The sequence below is a fragment of the Vulpes lagopus genome, chromosome 17, assembly GCF_018345385.1.
Source record: "Vulpes lagopus strain Blue_001 chromosome 17, ASM1834538v1, whole genome shotgun sequence".
Classification (NCBI taxonomy): Eukaryota; Metazoa; Chordata; class Mammalia; order Carnivora; family Canidae; genus Vulpes; species Vulpes lagopus.
The window spans coordinates 25,392,957-25,410,006 of NC_054840.1; the positions used below are offsets into that span (position 1 = coordinate 25,392,957).

A 17,050-nucleotide genomic window follows, 5' to 3' on the forward strand; every position below is an offset into this window, starting at 1 on the left:
CCTGCTTAAGATTCTCTCTCTCTCTCTGTCCCCCCAACACCCCAATCCCCACTTGGGCACTCTTTCTCTAAGAAAAGAAAAGAAAATGGGGCCATTATTAAAGATTTTACAGACATTAAAAGGATAATAAAGGACAATTATGAACAATTTTAGTCTAGTAAATTCAACCACTTTGATGAAATGGACACATTCCTTTACAGATAAAACTTACCAAACCTCCCTCAAGACAAAACAAATAACCTGAATAGTCCTGTATCTATTAAATAAATTTAAATTGTAGTCAAAAAACCTTACCAATTAACAAGACTCCAGGTCATTATGGCTTCACTGGTGTACTCTAAACAGTTAAGGGGGACACCTGGGTGCCTCAGTAGTTGAGCCACTGCCTTTGGCTCAAGGCATGATCCCAGAGTTCTAGAACTGAGTCCCAGATCAGACTCCCTGCAAGGAGCCTGCTTCTCCCTCTGCCTCTCTCTCTCTCTCTCTCTCTCTCTCTCTGTCTTTCATGAATAAATAAATAAAATCTTTTTTAAAATAGTCACGGAAGAAATAATACCAATTCTACCGAAAATCTCACAAAAAACAACAGGAAAGAAAAGTTGCTAACTCATTTTAGGAGGCCAGCATTACTCTGATATCAAAATCAGACAAGAATTATGAAGAAAACCACTAGCTAATAACTCTCACAGAAATTCTAAACAAAGTTTTATCAAATGAAACCCAACAACACATTAAAACAGGAGAACATGTCACAACGAGGTAGGGTTTATTCCAGGAGTACAGGGCTAATTTAACACTTTTTAAAAAATGTTTTTTAATTAATCTCTATACCCAATGTAAGGCTCTAATTCATGACCCTGAGATCAAAAGTCACATGCTGCACCAACTGAGCCAGCCAGGCACCCGTTTTAACATTTTAAAAATTAATGTAACTCACCACAATAACAAAAAAAGAAAAAAACACATGACTTCTCAATAAAACACAGAAAAAATATTTGACAAAAATCCAATATTCACATTCCATGCTTTGAGAACTATTGGTCTACACACAGAGAAAATGAATGATTTTTTGATAAATGGTATCACACTGCCCCTATCCTTCTATACCTTGTTTGCTTCATTTGGTCAACTTTTTGAGATCTAGCTATAGATTCTCCTGCAGGTGATTCTGACATCCCTCACCAGCTAAAATGTCCTGTCGCTATTCTTTGGCTTACACACTAAAGAATGCTGTAGAAACATGTACCAAGTCCCCTACAACATTTACTTTTTACAGCTGGACCTTGAACAACATGGGGTTTGAACTACACAGGTCCACTTATACATGGGTTTTTTTCTTTTTAATTGTTATTTTAAGTAGACTCCATGCCCAATGTAGGGCTTGAACTCACAACCCTAGTATCAAGAGTCACAAACTCTACTGACTGAGCCAGTCAGGTACCCTATGGGTTGTTTTTTGTTTCTTTTTAAAAGTAAATACAGTATAGTTCTGTAAATATTTCCTCTTCCTTATTATTTAATAACATTTTCTTTTCTCTACCCTACTTTTTGTCAGAATAGAGTATATGATACATATAACATACAAAATGTGTGTTAATCGACTATGTGTGTTATCGGCAGGGTTCCTGGTCAACAGTAGGCTATTACTAGTGGGGGAAGTAGAGTTACATGGGAATTTCCCACTGCCTGAAAGGTTGGCACCTCTAAACCCCACATTGTTCAAGGGCCAACTGTATATGGATATTGTGGCTATAATTATCTATTATACTATTCAGAATCTCTTATATGAAGTTTCTCCAGTGAAGTTTTAGAATGAAGTAGCAAGAAAATTTTGTTTCTTTTAAGGAAGTATTATGCGTGTATTTCTTTTTCATCTTACAAATAGTGTGAATTTTGTAAATGATCATGCTTTTGATTTGCTTTGGCAAGTATTAGTGATTATAAAAGATATAACTGCGTATCTAATATCTTCTCATTTCTAACTCATAGTTTTCTCAAATCTCAAGATTTTATTATTTTTTAATACTATTTAATTGTTTATTTTCTCATGCATCTTTAATTTCTTTGTGGAAAGAAAGAAGCTGTAAATGTTTAAATAAACGCCATAATATCCTATATTTGGGGTATGTATGTGTGTTTGCATATTTACCTGGGTAAACAAAGTGGTTTTCTGTCCAGAGATGACTTTTAACGTCTGTTGTCCTTGTGCAGAAGATGTGCTGACTCCCAGGGTTCCCTGGACCACTGATCCAGTAGTCAGCTGTTTTCCAGATGTCTGCGGTGATGGCTGACCAACTAAAAATGTACCCTAAGTTAGAAACAAAGATCTACTCAGTAATTTGTTAAGTGAAAATGACTTGCCCTGACCCTATAAATCACAAGGTCCCATGTTACAAGCTACGATGCTCACCTTCAATTCTGCAACTCAGCCAAAATAACTAAAAAGAACAGCTTTGCCCTCAGTTCCACTACCAACAGCTTAGCTAGCCCCACTTCTGAAACTCTGCACAGTAGTTATGGAGCAGGCTGCTGGACAGTCAAGTTCTATAACCTAGTCTTTAAATCTGAATTATTCAGACTGGTAACTATCCATCCTTCTCAATAAGAACATCTAGACCAAAATTCCACGACCTTCCTTAAGAGAGGAGTCAAGATTTAAAAGTAACTAGGGGAAAGAAGGCAGAAACTTGTTCTTAATCATGAATCCAATTCAACTCCAAATACCAAAACTTGATAGTATTCCTTTGGTTACTCCCTTGCAAGAGAAAATTTTCAACTGTCTCTTAATACTATTCATTAACTCATGGATTTGGGAGGCAACAGTGTAGCAAAAATTGAGTAAGAAAGCTATGAGTTTAAATCCAAATTCTAGCATTGGATTAGCAGAGAGATCTCGTACTTAAGTCTTTCTGAACTTATGTCCTCTCAAAACAAGCTCAAAATAATAAAGATTCCATGTGGCTATATTGTTAGTATTGACTCCCAATCCCAGAAATGTAAAAACAAATACAGTATAATTAAAGGCAGTTGTTAATAACTAAAGGATTTGAAAGATACCAGTCACGAATGATCAGACCTGAGGAGTCTGCTTCAGGATGTAAGATGTGTAAGTCAGGTGCTGGGATATCCCTCCAGGGCCTGCAGGGCTCTGGGCTCCTCCACCACTGCCACCCGCACTGCTACCTCCACTGCCGCTGCCGCCTCCGCTGACGCCACCACCACTACCTGAAGCTGAGCCAGACTGGAGATCTGAAAACACAACGAGATGACAGCAACATCATAAAAAATAGTAAGAGACTTACCAGGAAAAAAAATGCACCCAGAGTGACAGATGACGTTTCCATCCCTTCCCTTTCCTAGTCCCCCTTTTTGGTAACATACCTATTCTGTGACAACAGTGAGGAGACTGTTCTAGAATTAAGGACTGAAACTGATTTTTACTTTCAATTGAAGGACAAATGATGAGTTCAGCTTTCAGTACTAGAAGAACTTCGCTTTAACAAGAGTTCTGACTTCGTTGTGGGAGATCAACAGTCTGATACTGACATTTTCTAACCAAGTGTTGACTAAAATATGCTCAGAGAAGGGCTTCTAAACATTCTGGCATCTCATTCGATTTCAGTGAAACTGATAAAATTAAGTGTAGTTTTACAGAACTCTCTTTTCTGTCTCCCTCTGCCCTGGAAAAAAACATTTTTCCTCATATTTATAATGACTTCAGTGCCCCATTTTCCCCCCCTTTTTATATTCCATCTTAAAGCCTTTGGATCCCCTTTACTTCTCTTTTGGTGACATAATGTATATAAACTAAAACTGAGGTGGCTCTCTGGGTAAATAATGGAATCCTTACATTGTCCTTTTCTTACGTATCTTTTTATATATCAATACTCAGGTATGAGGGAAAAAATGCCATGATGAGCAAACAGAAATCATCCAGTACAGTCAGGAAACAAAATGGTGACTAGCTCATACACTAGATTTTGGCAAGGGCAGCTCATTTCTAGTGAACCTAATTGCTCTATCAATTATACTTATGATTCAGAGGGAAATAATTCCTTTTACCCTTTCCTTTCCAGCACTATCCAAATTGCTTTTCTCTATGTCAAAGCCAAAGTTTCTAAGTCTAGATAAACCACCTAATTTCTTTGGGGTTTTAAGGCTTAACACTAAGGTTGACTCTATATTTCTCTTTCCATCTCCAAAACTGACAAACTTAAATAACAGCGGGCAGAGAACATTTGATTTCACTCCTACTCCTATGCCCTCCAAAATGCACATAGGCCTCCAGTTACTATCTCCCCAGGTATCACTGGTTTCTAGATACCACTGAAAAGAAGAACTTTTTTTGTTTATAGTTCACACGAACAGTTTTCTCCCCACACTGTCTTAATAGTCATCTCTCTCCAGTGTGATTTGTTCCTGACCCCAAACTCTGAGTAGATAAACCCAAAATAGCAGTGTCATCGCCTAGGATTATGATTATTTAAACCCACTTCTAGTTATGTGTATGTTTTAAATCCAAGTGGGCAAATACTACCATCATACCACCACAAAGAGCTACAGAAACACTTCCTGAAACAGGTAAGAGCTGCCCCTCGGGTGGATGAGATGAACATACCCAGAGACCCAAGAACCAAATGATTTAATGACGGACTGACTAGCATTGTTGGTAGCTCGCAGGATGGCTCCTTGAGGAATCAGCAGCAGTTTCCCTTTTCCTGAAGGGTTCTTGCTGTTCGTTGTAAGGTAGAGTTTAGTGCCAGGTGGCAAATTTGCCAAGTTGGCCAAGTTAGTGGCTGGTAGCTGCAATGTTGCCATCACTAAAATGGTACAGGAAAAAAGGAAAAAAAAGTAAAGAGAAAAAGTAGAACTGAGGACAATGCTATCACTAAAAATTAAAAACAGAGCAATAAATTCTTATTAAAAAACACAAACAGTAAACTCTACAGTTTGTTTTCCTAGATACGTAATGCTTCAAAGGCTAGTATCTTGCTAATCAAAAACTAATTTACATATTAGAAGAGCTTGCCATAAATTACAAAGGGGAATTTATATTTGTACATAAATAGGATGACCATATGTCCCAGTTTGCCCAGAACAGTTCCAGTTTACACCTGGGTCTGATTTTTATACTTATGTCCCAATCATTATTAACCATGACTCTTTTTACTCTCAAAAGTCCTATGGTTTAGACAATCAAAGAAATAATAACCTTATTTTTGGATGAATATATATTTCTTCCCAAAACCTGTTTAAAGCCCTTTTTATCAATTTCTAGTAATGAATGAAACTACAGATTTGAAACAAGACTTCTAACCTCTCTCACTTTTTAAGAACTAAAAAAAAAAAAGACAACAACAAAAAAGCCAGTCAACAACTAGCACATATAGTATGAAACCAGAATTTACCTTTTGAAAGCCTCACCTATGTCAAAGAGCTTTCACTTATCCCCTAGGATTTACTTCTCAATGCACAAGGCTATAAACCTCTAAATGTGACTCTTCAGTGAAGACTTACACATCAAAATTTCTGCAATTAACCTGAATTCAAATCTCCCTATAATGAAGCCCATAGAACGGAGTGAGTCACCACAGGCACAGGGCTCTCAGAGCCTCCTCTAGCCTGTGCTAGTCCTCTTCTTCATTACTACTCCACTGAGCAAGCCCAGGGAAGCAAGACCCCAGGAAGCTGCCCCCCAACAGCAGGGACTGATATGAAGACTGGAATACCAGCCCTCTCCACTGCTGCTAGAACTCACCCCACCTTATATCACTGTGCAGCTCAGCAAGCCTCTCTGCTCAGTCACCCACACCCAGAGTCCAGCCTCACACTGCCCTGCATTCCTCATCTGAACCCATCTCCTCAGCCCATCCTCCTCCCCTGGCTCTCTCATCTTACCCCCAGGAATTCCTGCTGTGATAATGACACCCACTAGAACCCTGACATCTCTGAAGTCTTTCTTTTTGTGGTATTAAACACTGAGTCCTCTGAAGATACAGGACTTCCCCAGTAGCACCCTTAGCTAAAAGCAATTTTTTGAATCTTACTTAGTGTCTGATGGCCAGGACAAGGAGAGGAGTCTTTGTGCTCTCCCATTTGGCTTTCAGACCCTTATTACCCCTCATTTCAGAAGAAAAACCTACTGGCTCCTGCTTGGCTCTACCACCTTAACCCTCTTTTCTGTGCTCATTTACTGAACTCCCAATCACTTCCCCTCACTTGCTGAAGACTGACTCCTGACTCAGTCTTGCTCTAAAGCCAATGATCGTCATCCTCAGTGATAGCACTATCAGTGACTTAATTATCTAGCTTCTCAGGCACCTCATTTTCTAAACTCCAAAGATCACTTCCTCCAACATTGCAAACACTCATTTTTAATGCCACAAATGGACTCTGCCATCACCAACAACTCACCACCTCTGAAATCTTTATTTTGGACATCCACTTCCTTCTTTTCCCTTTTTCTTCTAAATCTTTTTTATTTTATTTTATTTTATTTATTTATCATAGTCACACATACAGAGAGAGAGAGGCAGAGACACAGGCAGAGGGAGAAGCAGGCTCCATGCACCAGGAGCCCGACGTGGGATTTGATTCCAGGTCTCCAGGATCGCGCCCTGGGCCAACGGCAGGCGCCAAACCGCTGCGCCACCCAGGGATCCCTTCTTCTAAATCTTTTTTATGTTTTATATAAAGTTGATTCTGGTTATTCTTTCAATTTATTATTTAGCTTTTATGTTTTCTTTTTTAATTTTTTAACTCAAGTGTAATGAACACAGTGTGAGTAGCAGGTGTACAATATGATTCAGATATCCGCTACCATCATCCTTCTAATTCACTGCAATAATTCTTTAGCCTCATCGAGACCTTCAAAACTTAGTGCATCTAATGCCTTAGGTATATTTTTTCATGCTCTCATAAAAACAACATATCAAGGCTTCAAACACATCCAAGGTGTTTAAACTTGTTTGGTAGAGAAAGCATTAGTTCAGTATCTCAAAATGCTGCTGACAAATGACCATCCCAAGATTTTAAGTCTGAATACAATCCAAAGTGGAGATAAGGGCAAATGAAAATTATCTTTCAGACCTGAAACCACTATCAAGAAATATGCTCTATTTTTATTACTCTTGCTAAAACACACACATGCTCCTTAAAGTAAACTGCTTTATAGACTTCTATGTAAAATGCTACCTGAAAAAAATTAACATGTTTTTATATACTCATTATGCATCAACCTAATAGGTTTTCTTAGAACCAAATACCAAATAAAACTACTAGCAAAGAACAGTTTATATATTAAAGGCCTGCTGCTGAAAGGGACCCAATCAGTATCAGTTACCTGAACCCTGGGATCCACTCTTCTGAGGGCCAGCAGCAGTGACCTGAGCCTTGGTTAAGGCTTGCACTGGCTGAGCAACAATGGTTCCTCCACCTCCACTCACAATTGCTTTGGCAACTCCTTGGGTCACAACTTGCTTTGGACCAACTGCTTTGGCAACAGAAGAGCTGGCCTTGGCTACAAGGATTTGGCCACCACTGATCGCCACAGCCTGTTTCACTGTTGAAGGTAAAGTAGACCCAACTGGCACCCCAACAACCTGTTGAAAATAGAGAATAATCCACCAGTGCTTCTTCTCAGTCCTTTCAAGGGCTCTTAGAACAGAACAGTCACTCTATCAGAGAACAAGGCAAAGTCCTAGATATAAAACATGGAGTCTAATTTCATCGCCTAGAAATGCTACCTATGATGTGTGAATGACAGAATTTTTTACATTTTGGATGTTATTACAATAAAAGGCTATGGTTTTCGTCTTAACCCCAGCTACTATCTAGAACTTATTTTATATGTTTAAATAAAAAACTTAGAAAATACAGAAATGTAAAGAAAAAAATTCTACTTACCCACTTATTATTTAATTTTATTTATTTATTTATTTATTTATTTATTTACTTACTCCATCAAGAAGTGGCTGGAGAGTATGGGGAAACAGGAACATTTGTTCACTGCTGAAAGAAAAGTAAATTTGTACAGCCACTCCAGAGAGGTATTATAGGCATATCTACTCAAACTGAAAATTCACCTATCCCGTGTTAAAACAATTCCTCTTTTAGAAATACATCCTAGAGAAACCTTAGACCTGTGTTAAAGGGAACATATTCATAACATCCAAGGTAGTATTGTTTATAATTACAAAAAATGTTAACAAACTTAATGTCTATAACATGTAACAACATGCTTTAGGTCTACAGGTAGAGGAATGGATAAACTGTGGTACAAGTCAGACAACGGAATAGCATACATTAGTAAAAATGAACTAGAACTACAGATATCAGCATCAACAAACTCTGACAGTACAAACACTGGAGAGCTGCAGAAAAATATAAGTGTAAATATCTCTAATATAAATCTTCGAAACACACACATTACATGTTATTTATGGCTATGGATTTATGCAATAAAAGTATGAACTGGAAAGCTACACATCCCAATTCATTACAGTGTTGCTTTTGGTAAGAACAAAGTAGACTTCAACTCTGTCCTGTTTTATTTGGGGAAAATATATGAGATGAAATAAATATGAGCATGCTCATTTTGGTTGGAGGATATGTGAGCATTGATTATATTATTCTTTGTATTTTATTTTAGAATCTTTCTAAATTAATGATAGGATTACCAATAATAGGATTACATAAGAAGTAGAAGAAAACGATAAACCATATACAACTGGTAAATGGAACTTTTACGTTAAATAATTACTAAATCATACATGGTTTCTTTTCAAAGAATGTAAATACAGTAAAACACATTTGCCATGTGTTTGGACACTATGGTTGATATAAAGGAAATGGTCCTCTAATCAACAGTTATAAACCACAGTATAACACAGAAGAAAGAGTACAAGATTTTATAAGCAGCCAGACTTGGCTTCCCAGCTTTGTTCCATCAGTAGCTAGATAAGTAGCTTATCAGTAGCTTCCCAGCTACTGTTCCATCAGTAGCTAGATAAGTTATTTAATGTTTCTGAGCTTTAGCCTTAGACATCTCATTTATAAAATATAGATAATATTTATCTCATAAGATATAATGTACACAGTAAATGACTGCTGCTGCCCATGACACTTATTATTAACTGAAGAACTGTAATCTATGAGGCTACATAGAGCCTCAAAGGATGGAGAACATCAATGGATCCACATTCAGCTAGGGCAGAAAACCTTCACTGTAAATCCTAGATTTAGTCAAATAGAAATTAAAGTATGCAACATCTGGTATCTGCTTTAAAATATCCTAGAAGAGAAAGAAGATTAGCAAAATGCTGATAATTATTGAAACTGGGTAGCGGGCATACAGGATTCATTATAATAGTCTCTCCACTTTTATGTAAATTTAACAAAGGAGGGAAAGAAAGAAACAAAAGACTCAAAGAACCAATGGGGAAAAAAAAACAAGTTAACTTAGAACGAAGAAAAAAAAAATCCTCCCACTATCCTGGCTTGGTTAAAACAATGCCTTAGGATGATCCAAATCTCTTTATTCTGACTGTGAGCCTCATTCTGCAGGCAACATGGAGTGTGGCTGTAGCCACAGAGCTGGGCACAGTCACCCTGCTCTACCTCACAGATGTGGATGTAGAAACTTTTTTAAGATTTTTGTTTATTTATTCATGAGAGACACAGAGAGAGAGGCAGAGACACAGGCAGAGAGAGAAGCAGTCTCCATGCAGGGAGCCCAATGCGGGACTTGATCCCAGGTCTCCAGGATCACGCCCTGGTCTGAAGGTGGTGCTAAACCGCTGAGCCACCGGGGCTGCCCAGAAACTCTTCTTATTAATCAAAACCTCTTCCCCACATTGGGCTCCCTACTGGGTGTGGAGCCTACTTAAGATTCTCTTTCTCTCCCCCACTACTGTTGATTGCTCACTCTCACTCTCAAAAAAAGAACTTTTCTATATATTTATGGAAAACAGTTTCTTAATTTAGAAAACCATTTTTGGGTAATGGCAGAAAGTGTCAGCTGAATCCTGATAACCATTCTTGTTTTCTCTCTCATGGTAAGAGAGCCCCCAGTTTCCAGCTAGGGACATAGCCACATAGAACATTTTCTATCTAGCCTAGTGTTGGTCATCTCATTTCTGGCTAAAAGGATAGGAAGAGAAGTGATGAGAGCAACTTTTGGGTTATGCCTCCCCGCACCCCCTTTTCTCTTCCTGCTGGCCAGAAATATGAACATGGTAGCATAAAATGAAATGGCCATCTTTGCCCACAAGCTGAGAACCAAATTTTGAAAATGGCAGAGCAACAAGATAGGAGTCTAGATTCTTGATGATTTTGGAGCCAACATATTAGAACTGCCTACAGGTCTTTTATGTGTGAGAAAAACACTTAAGCTTTTGGTTTTTGGATTTCTCTACTATTACAGAAGCCAAACTTTTTTCCTAAGAGTCTTCACATTTCTTAAATATATCAAGCTTAATAATTCACTGCATAAGCTAAATTACACATAATCTATTTTCATGCTCTTAAGAGCCAACAAAGAAAGCAAAAAAATCTTAAAAGGAAAATATATATGGATTCATTAGACCAGTTTTTTTCTTTTCTAAAATTCCATGCATCTTAACTTGCTTTTTCCACCTTGTACCAACCTCTATCCTTACTCAACTGCTTCAAATTTTCCAGAATATGACATACTTAATCCCTCCAAGAGCTAAATAAATGTGGTATCCCAAGTTGGCCACAGGAGGGCAGTTTTTATTAGTGAGCTTATCCAGTAGGAGCATACCACTCACAAGATTAACCTCCTCCCCTTTTGTTTGAAAAAAGAGAATGAGGAAGTCTGGCATTCTATGGGGAAAAATCCTACACACAGCTGTCTATGGACATCATAAGGAAGACTCTTAAGTAAGACATTTAGTTTTGCTTTTTTTTTTAAACAATACAACATTTTAGCCTAGAACCTGAACTCCTCCCATTCCACAACACTTCTCTTTACATGCCTACTTTCCTTCTGGTTTCACAAAGCAGACACCCTTTGTTCTATATTGTTACAAATACTTTACTCTGACTCAATGTTTTTGTTTGTGTCCTGTACAGACCTCTACAAGTCAGAATTTACTTTAAGAACCAGAAAGTGAAGATTCTATGTATCTAATTTTTCTTCTAGACACTGAAAAATACAGCCAATTACAATTTAGTACTCAATGATAAGAACTGCCATGTACTTAACGCATGTACTTAACATGGGACTTGTCCTTCCTCAGGTAACATTAGCTACTACTATTTATTGAGTACTTGCTCTGTGCTAAGTTCTTTCTATACAATGATTTCTTTCTTTCTTTTCTTTTTTTTTTTTAAGATTTTTATTTATTTATTCATGAGAGACACGGGGGGGGGGGGGCAGAGACAGAGACAGAGGGAGAAACAAGCTCCACGCAGGGAGCCTGATGTGGGACTCGATCCCGGGACTCCAGGATCACGACCTGGGCTGAAGGCAGGCACTAAACCGCTGAGCCACCCAGAGATCCCCTTTTCTATACAATTATCTCTACTAATTCTCCTACAACTCTGAAAGACAGAGGGTATTATTCCTTTACTAGATGAAAAAAACAAGGTTCCGAAAGACAAACCTGTCCAGGTCACACAGGTAGTGTGTAAGTGGCTGAGATTTGTAACAAGCTCTAATTTCAAAGCTCGCATTGTTTTTACTATGCCACACTCCTTCCTTCCCACAAGAACCCACTAAGTGCTCAGATGTCCCATTTTATGGCAAAAGCAGCACTTCTCTTTATTTTCATGAAAAAAGATAAGCCAAAGTTGAATGGAAGGTAAAACAGTATCTTTTTGTTCACCCTTCTGTTTTCTGGCATAATTTCTGGGAATGCACTTCACACCAATAACCAGGGACAGTCTGTACTTGCAGACAGTCCTTATCTGGAGTCCAAAGCATGTACTAAATTTCCTGGATAAACAGGAAATGTCTTTCCTCATGCTCTTCTGCTTCTGTACATTTCTTTCACACTCTTCTGTGGCTTTTTCTGGTGCCCTTAAACTTTATTCAGGGCATTCTAGCACAAAACCATCTACTTTTTTTTAGTCCTACATTGTCACTAAGTAGATGGCAATGTGACAAGAAAGCCAATACAGCTGTTCAGGATTACAGAGGGGTGGATTTGTAAAAAGCAAAGCGTAAAAAAGTGAAACTAACTTGTCCAGAGCTTCTGGGCATAAACAGCAATGCTATATTGACTCAAAAACCTAACTCAGCTATTCCATGTATCTTTGGTGAAACAAAATAGATTCTGAAGAATGACGATGTGTCCGAGTAGCAAGTCCAGATAACAATAACTGACTCATGAAAGGACTTTGACGAGAGCTTACTCCTAGGGCCAAAACGATAGCAAGAGCATTAGGAAGCAGATAGGGGTGCCTGTCTCAGTTAGTCAGGTTAGGAAAGCCCCAAAGTCAAATGTGATGTTATAGCTTGGTGGTTCCTAAATTTGTTGAATCGTGAGTCAGCAGAACTTGATAAAAATCCAGATTCCCAGGGCTCCCAAGAAGAGTTTGAGATTAGGGTATGAGGGTATTCAGAAAGTATGAGATGAGGGCCTTAGTATCTAGACATTTTTTTTTTAATTTTTTTTTTTAATTTTTTATTTATTTATGATAGTCACAGAGAGAGAGAGAGAGAGAGGCAGAGACATAGGCAGAGGGAGAAGCAGGCTCCATGCACCGGGAGCCTGATGTGGGATTCGATCCCGGGTCTCCAGGATCGCGCCCTGGGCCAAAGGCAAGCGCCAAACCACTGCGCCACCCAGGGATCCCTATCTAGACATTTTTAATTATCAGATAACTCATGACCAGCTAAGTTTGGGAAAGTAGTTAATGGACTCTTACAGATTTGAGAACAAACCATACATATTTTAGAATTATACAAATTTTTGTCAAAATCCATGTGCAGTTATCTAGCCTAAACCAAAATATCTAAAGCCCTTTTTCTAGCCCTATTCTATTTTAAAGCGTTCCTCTTGAGGCACCTTGGATGGCTCGGTCAATTGGGCCTCTGCCTTCAGTTCAGGTCATGATCCCAGGGTCCTGGGATGGAGTCCCGTGTCAGGCTCCCTGCTCAGTAGGGAACCTGCTTCTCCCTCTCCCTCTGCCTCTGCCCTTCCCCCCTGCTCATGGCCTGCTCCGCCCCTCAAATAATTTAAAAAAAAAGGTATTCCTCTCAGAGCAATTCATCTATCCCTAGATAGGCTGACTTTCAAGTTGAAAAACAAACACTTCACATAATATTCTTGATAGCTACAGAATGTATCTGCCACCAAAATGAGATATTTTAACTCTGTTATGTTCTAAAATCATGCTTAGGTTCCAGACAATGGCTCACAAATTTTAATTAGCCCTGCAATGGGAGATTTGGGGCTCAGCAGACCCAGGTTCCTGTGTCACTTATTAGCTAAACGCTCACAAGGAAGCTGCTTGACCTCTCAGTTTCCTCATTTGGAAAATGGGAGTTGAGAGTACCCACCCTGCAAGGTTGTCTGAGGAGAACAGATAGCATGTAAATGAGAACATCACACACACAGGCATTCATAAGCACAACCAATGCAGGAAAACATGGACCTACATGCCATTTTATCATTATATTAATTCCCCACACTTCCAAATTATAAAGCAAATAAATTCTCTAAAGAGTCAAGAATCAGTAAACAGATCACAGAGCCTGGACATTAGAGTTGTAAACTAACAGCACTCACCTACTAGAAATAAATAAAACAGTAGACCTTGGTCCTGTTAGCTACCCATTTTACACCTGAATCAATTGGGAAATTGTGTCATGAAATCTATAACCTTCACTGCCAGAGAGATAATAAGTATCCCTTTGCCTCTTGACTATTCCTGAGCCCTCTCTGTAAGATGTGCCCCTGCTCTTGTCAATGATTACTGCAAGAGCAGACGGGTTTAACACTAACTTGCTTTTCCAACAGGACTTCCATCTACAGGATTTTCTAGGGGCAGCAACCCTGTCATCTGAATTTTGTCAGCACCTACCTATTATTTAAGGCACCTAATGTTCATTTACATATTGATCTCCCCAACCCTACCCAACACAAACCTTGGAGGGCTGAATCTTTGGTGACTGGGAAGTCCCTTCTCCAGCTGTTAGGACCTGTTTTTGAGGGGACACAGCTATCATGTGACCCCCTTTCACAGTCACATACTGAGGGAGTGGTGACTGGCTAGCAGCTCCTGTTGCAGGCACATGAGAAGCTTCACCAGGTTCCTGTTTGATGATTACCTGGCAACAAACATGATAATGACACTGAATGATCATCCTATGAATAAAGCCACTAATATTTGAATCTATTCTGCTTGCAGAAATTAATGAATTAATGAAGCTTGGTCTATAAAAAAAAAAATGACTCCACTAGAAGGTAAAAATACTGCTTAAATACAATCCATGAAAGTTATCAGAGGGATGAAAAGGAGGATCTGGATTTGATCCTGTGTTTCTGCAACTCAACCTAGTCCATTTGTTCTAGATTTTGGTGGCACACACAGCTTGTGCTCTCAGGAGATCTTGCTAGATACCAAGGGCTGCCCTGTGGACACCACTAAATATATGGAAACATGTCACAGTAGTAGGATGTGGTCTTAGAATTAAAAATTTACATGTTGTAGGGTAGCCAACTCCCAACATGCCACAAAATAATTATATAACAAAACCATATTGTCTTATGTGATAATGTCCTAATAAATACTCACTTTTGTGAAAGCTCCAAGTCCTCCAGTTACAGGTTTGGGACTTTGAACCTTAGGGTGACTCCCAATTGGACAAAGAGGTGGCATAGATGCAAACAAAGAATCCTCCTGCTGTGTATGTAAAAATACACATTATACAATTAGGATAAAATAAGTGATTTCAGATATTCCAGTCCCTTATATTTAATATAAACCTGTGACATTCTCTAGCAACATAACCAAAAAGTAAAAGAAAATCAAAAGCTCAAAACTCTTTGGGGTCGTCAGCCCCCACACTAGCATTTTAATATTGTTTCAGAAACCAAATGCAAGAAAAGGCTATAAACTGGCACTATTCACCTGTGCCCCAGTGTATGCTGGGAAGTCTCCTATGATATGCCTCTAATATTTGGTTGACTCATTGATTTACATGTCTAGTCCCCTGCCTGATGGTAAGACACTTAAGGCCTGGCACTGTATTTTCTTTCTTTTCTATCCCTAGAGCCTAATCACTAAATAAATAAACAGGTTCGAGAAAAAAAAAAAAAAAAACAGGTTCGAGTGGTTCAGTATATACTTGAACCAAACGGTGAGCAGATACCCAGCACTCTAGGTATCTAGGTATCTATTAGCTGAACAAGTCAAATCATATTTGAAGTTCTAATTTTAAAGGCTTCTTTACCCTGAGGGGGAAAAAAAAAAAGATAAATTGTGGAATGATAAAAATTATTTTCAGGTAACTACATGGCTGACGTATAGAAAAAATACACAATCACTCTTTACTGGACAAACATAGGAAGAAAAATAGCATACTGCCAGATGAATATTTTTATAAGGAAAAATCTGTAACAAAGCTGACCACTCCTAAAAACAGCTGCCTCCTCATCAGAGTAAGTTTTCAAATAGATACTGAACATCCAACTAATAAAAGTGTTGAGGAACATTTTTCACACTAGGAAAAGACCAAGAGGAAGGTAGGGGAGTCTGGAATAAATGATCTTCAAGATACTTATTAGTTTGAAGATTCTACTTAATGAAATTTGCATTATCAACCAACAAATTCTTGCTGACCTTGAACTTACTGTCTTTATAAACTAGAAAAGTGCAATAATGCAATAAGAGTGTTACCTTGACAGTAGATGTTACAAAACTACTTCCATGAATTTTAGGAATAGGGGAACCTGTTCCTTGGGAGGCCTGGGAGGCAGTAGAGAGCTTGTTTGTAGGACTTCCTGATAAGCAAGGCAGATTTTAAAATAAAGTACAAAGTAAAATGTACAAAATGGAAGTTTAAAGCATTTTCCACTACCCTCCCCCTTTTCCCACTATTTTTCTTTTTTTTTTAAGATTTATTTATTTATGATAGACAGAGAGAGAGAGAGAGAGAGAGAGAGAGAGAGGGGCAGAGACACAGGAGGAGGGAGCAGCAGGCTCCACACAGGAGCCCGACGCAGGACTCGATCCCTGGTCTTCAGGATCTCGCTCCGGGTTGCAGGCGGCGCTAAACCGCTGCACCACTGGGGCTGCCCCTCCCACTATTTTTCACTTGTAAGGGTTGAAAACTCACAACTATGAAATTATGAAATTATTACAGAAAAAATACTTAAGGGTTCCTCCCATGAAATTAGCCACTTCATTAACTTAAAAGTAGACAAGTAAGGACATGTAGAAAAGTGAGTAATTAGACATAACATACTCTACTACCTGTATACAGAGACAGATACCAGAATGCAAGGATATTGGTTATGTAACAATGTACCAAATGTATGAATCTGAACGAAAGCTAGCTTCTTCAAAGCCTCCTCACTAGGAGATTATACCTATTCCATAGTGCTGCTGACATTAAACAGTTTATAGGCCATCTGTACAACTGCCTTTAGGGTCTGATAAAAACAAGTCCCATCATCTATGGGGCACTTGGGCAGCAGTTGGTTAAGCGTCTGCTTTTGGCTCAGGCCATGATCCTGGACTGAACCCCAAGTCAGGCTCTCTGTTCAGTGGGGAGCCTGCTCTCCCTCTGTTGCACCCTCTGCTTGTGCTCTCTTTCAAATAAATAAAATCTTAAAAGAAAAAAAAAAGTCCCATTATCCATAGTCAAAAATAAGGCAAGACCAAAAATGGTATCTGATCACATGCTCCATTTATCAAACTTGCCTGCAAAGAATTTGGCTAGTTCCTAAAACTAAACATCCTCAAAGGATACCTATTTGATATCCCTAAATATAATCAAAAGGCTATTAAGTAATTTCTGAAAGCAACATTTTTTAAAGGACTTCCATAATTCTAATCACTGTTAAAGGACCTAACT

General features: G+C 38.6%; 1 protein-coding gene across 1 annotated transcript in view; it reads right to left on the minus strand.

Moving 5' to 3' along the window:
* Positions 1–17,050, minus strand: part of YEATS2 (YEATS domain containing 2) — a 120,566-nt gene that overhangs the window by 25,856 nt on the left and 77,660 nt on the right. Inside the window, exons 13-19 of the mRNA XM_041731650.1 lie at positions 15,871–15,974; positions 14,767–14,874; positions 14,117–14,299; positions 7,343–7,601; positions 4,659–4,820; positions 3,077–3,249; positions 2,150–2,308 (exon numbers count right to left, since the gene is read on the minus strand). Of these exons, the coding sequence (XP_041587584.1) occupies positions 2,150–2,308; positions 3,077–3,249; positions 4,659–4,820; positions 7,343–7,601; positions 14,117–14,299; positions 14,767–14,874; positions 15,871–15,974 (1,148 nt within the window). The remainder of the gene's footprint in view (positions 1–2,149; positions 2,309–3,076; positions 3,250–4,658; positions 4,821–7,342; positions 7,602–14,116; positions 14,300–14,766; positions 14,875–15,870; positions 15,975–17,050) is intronic.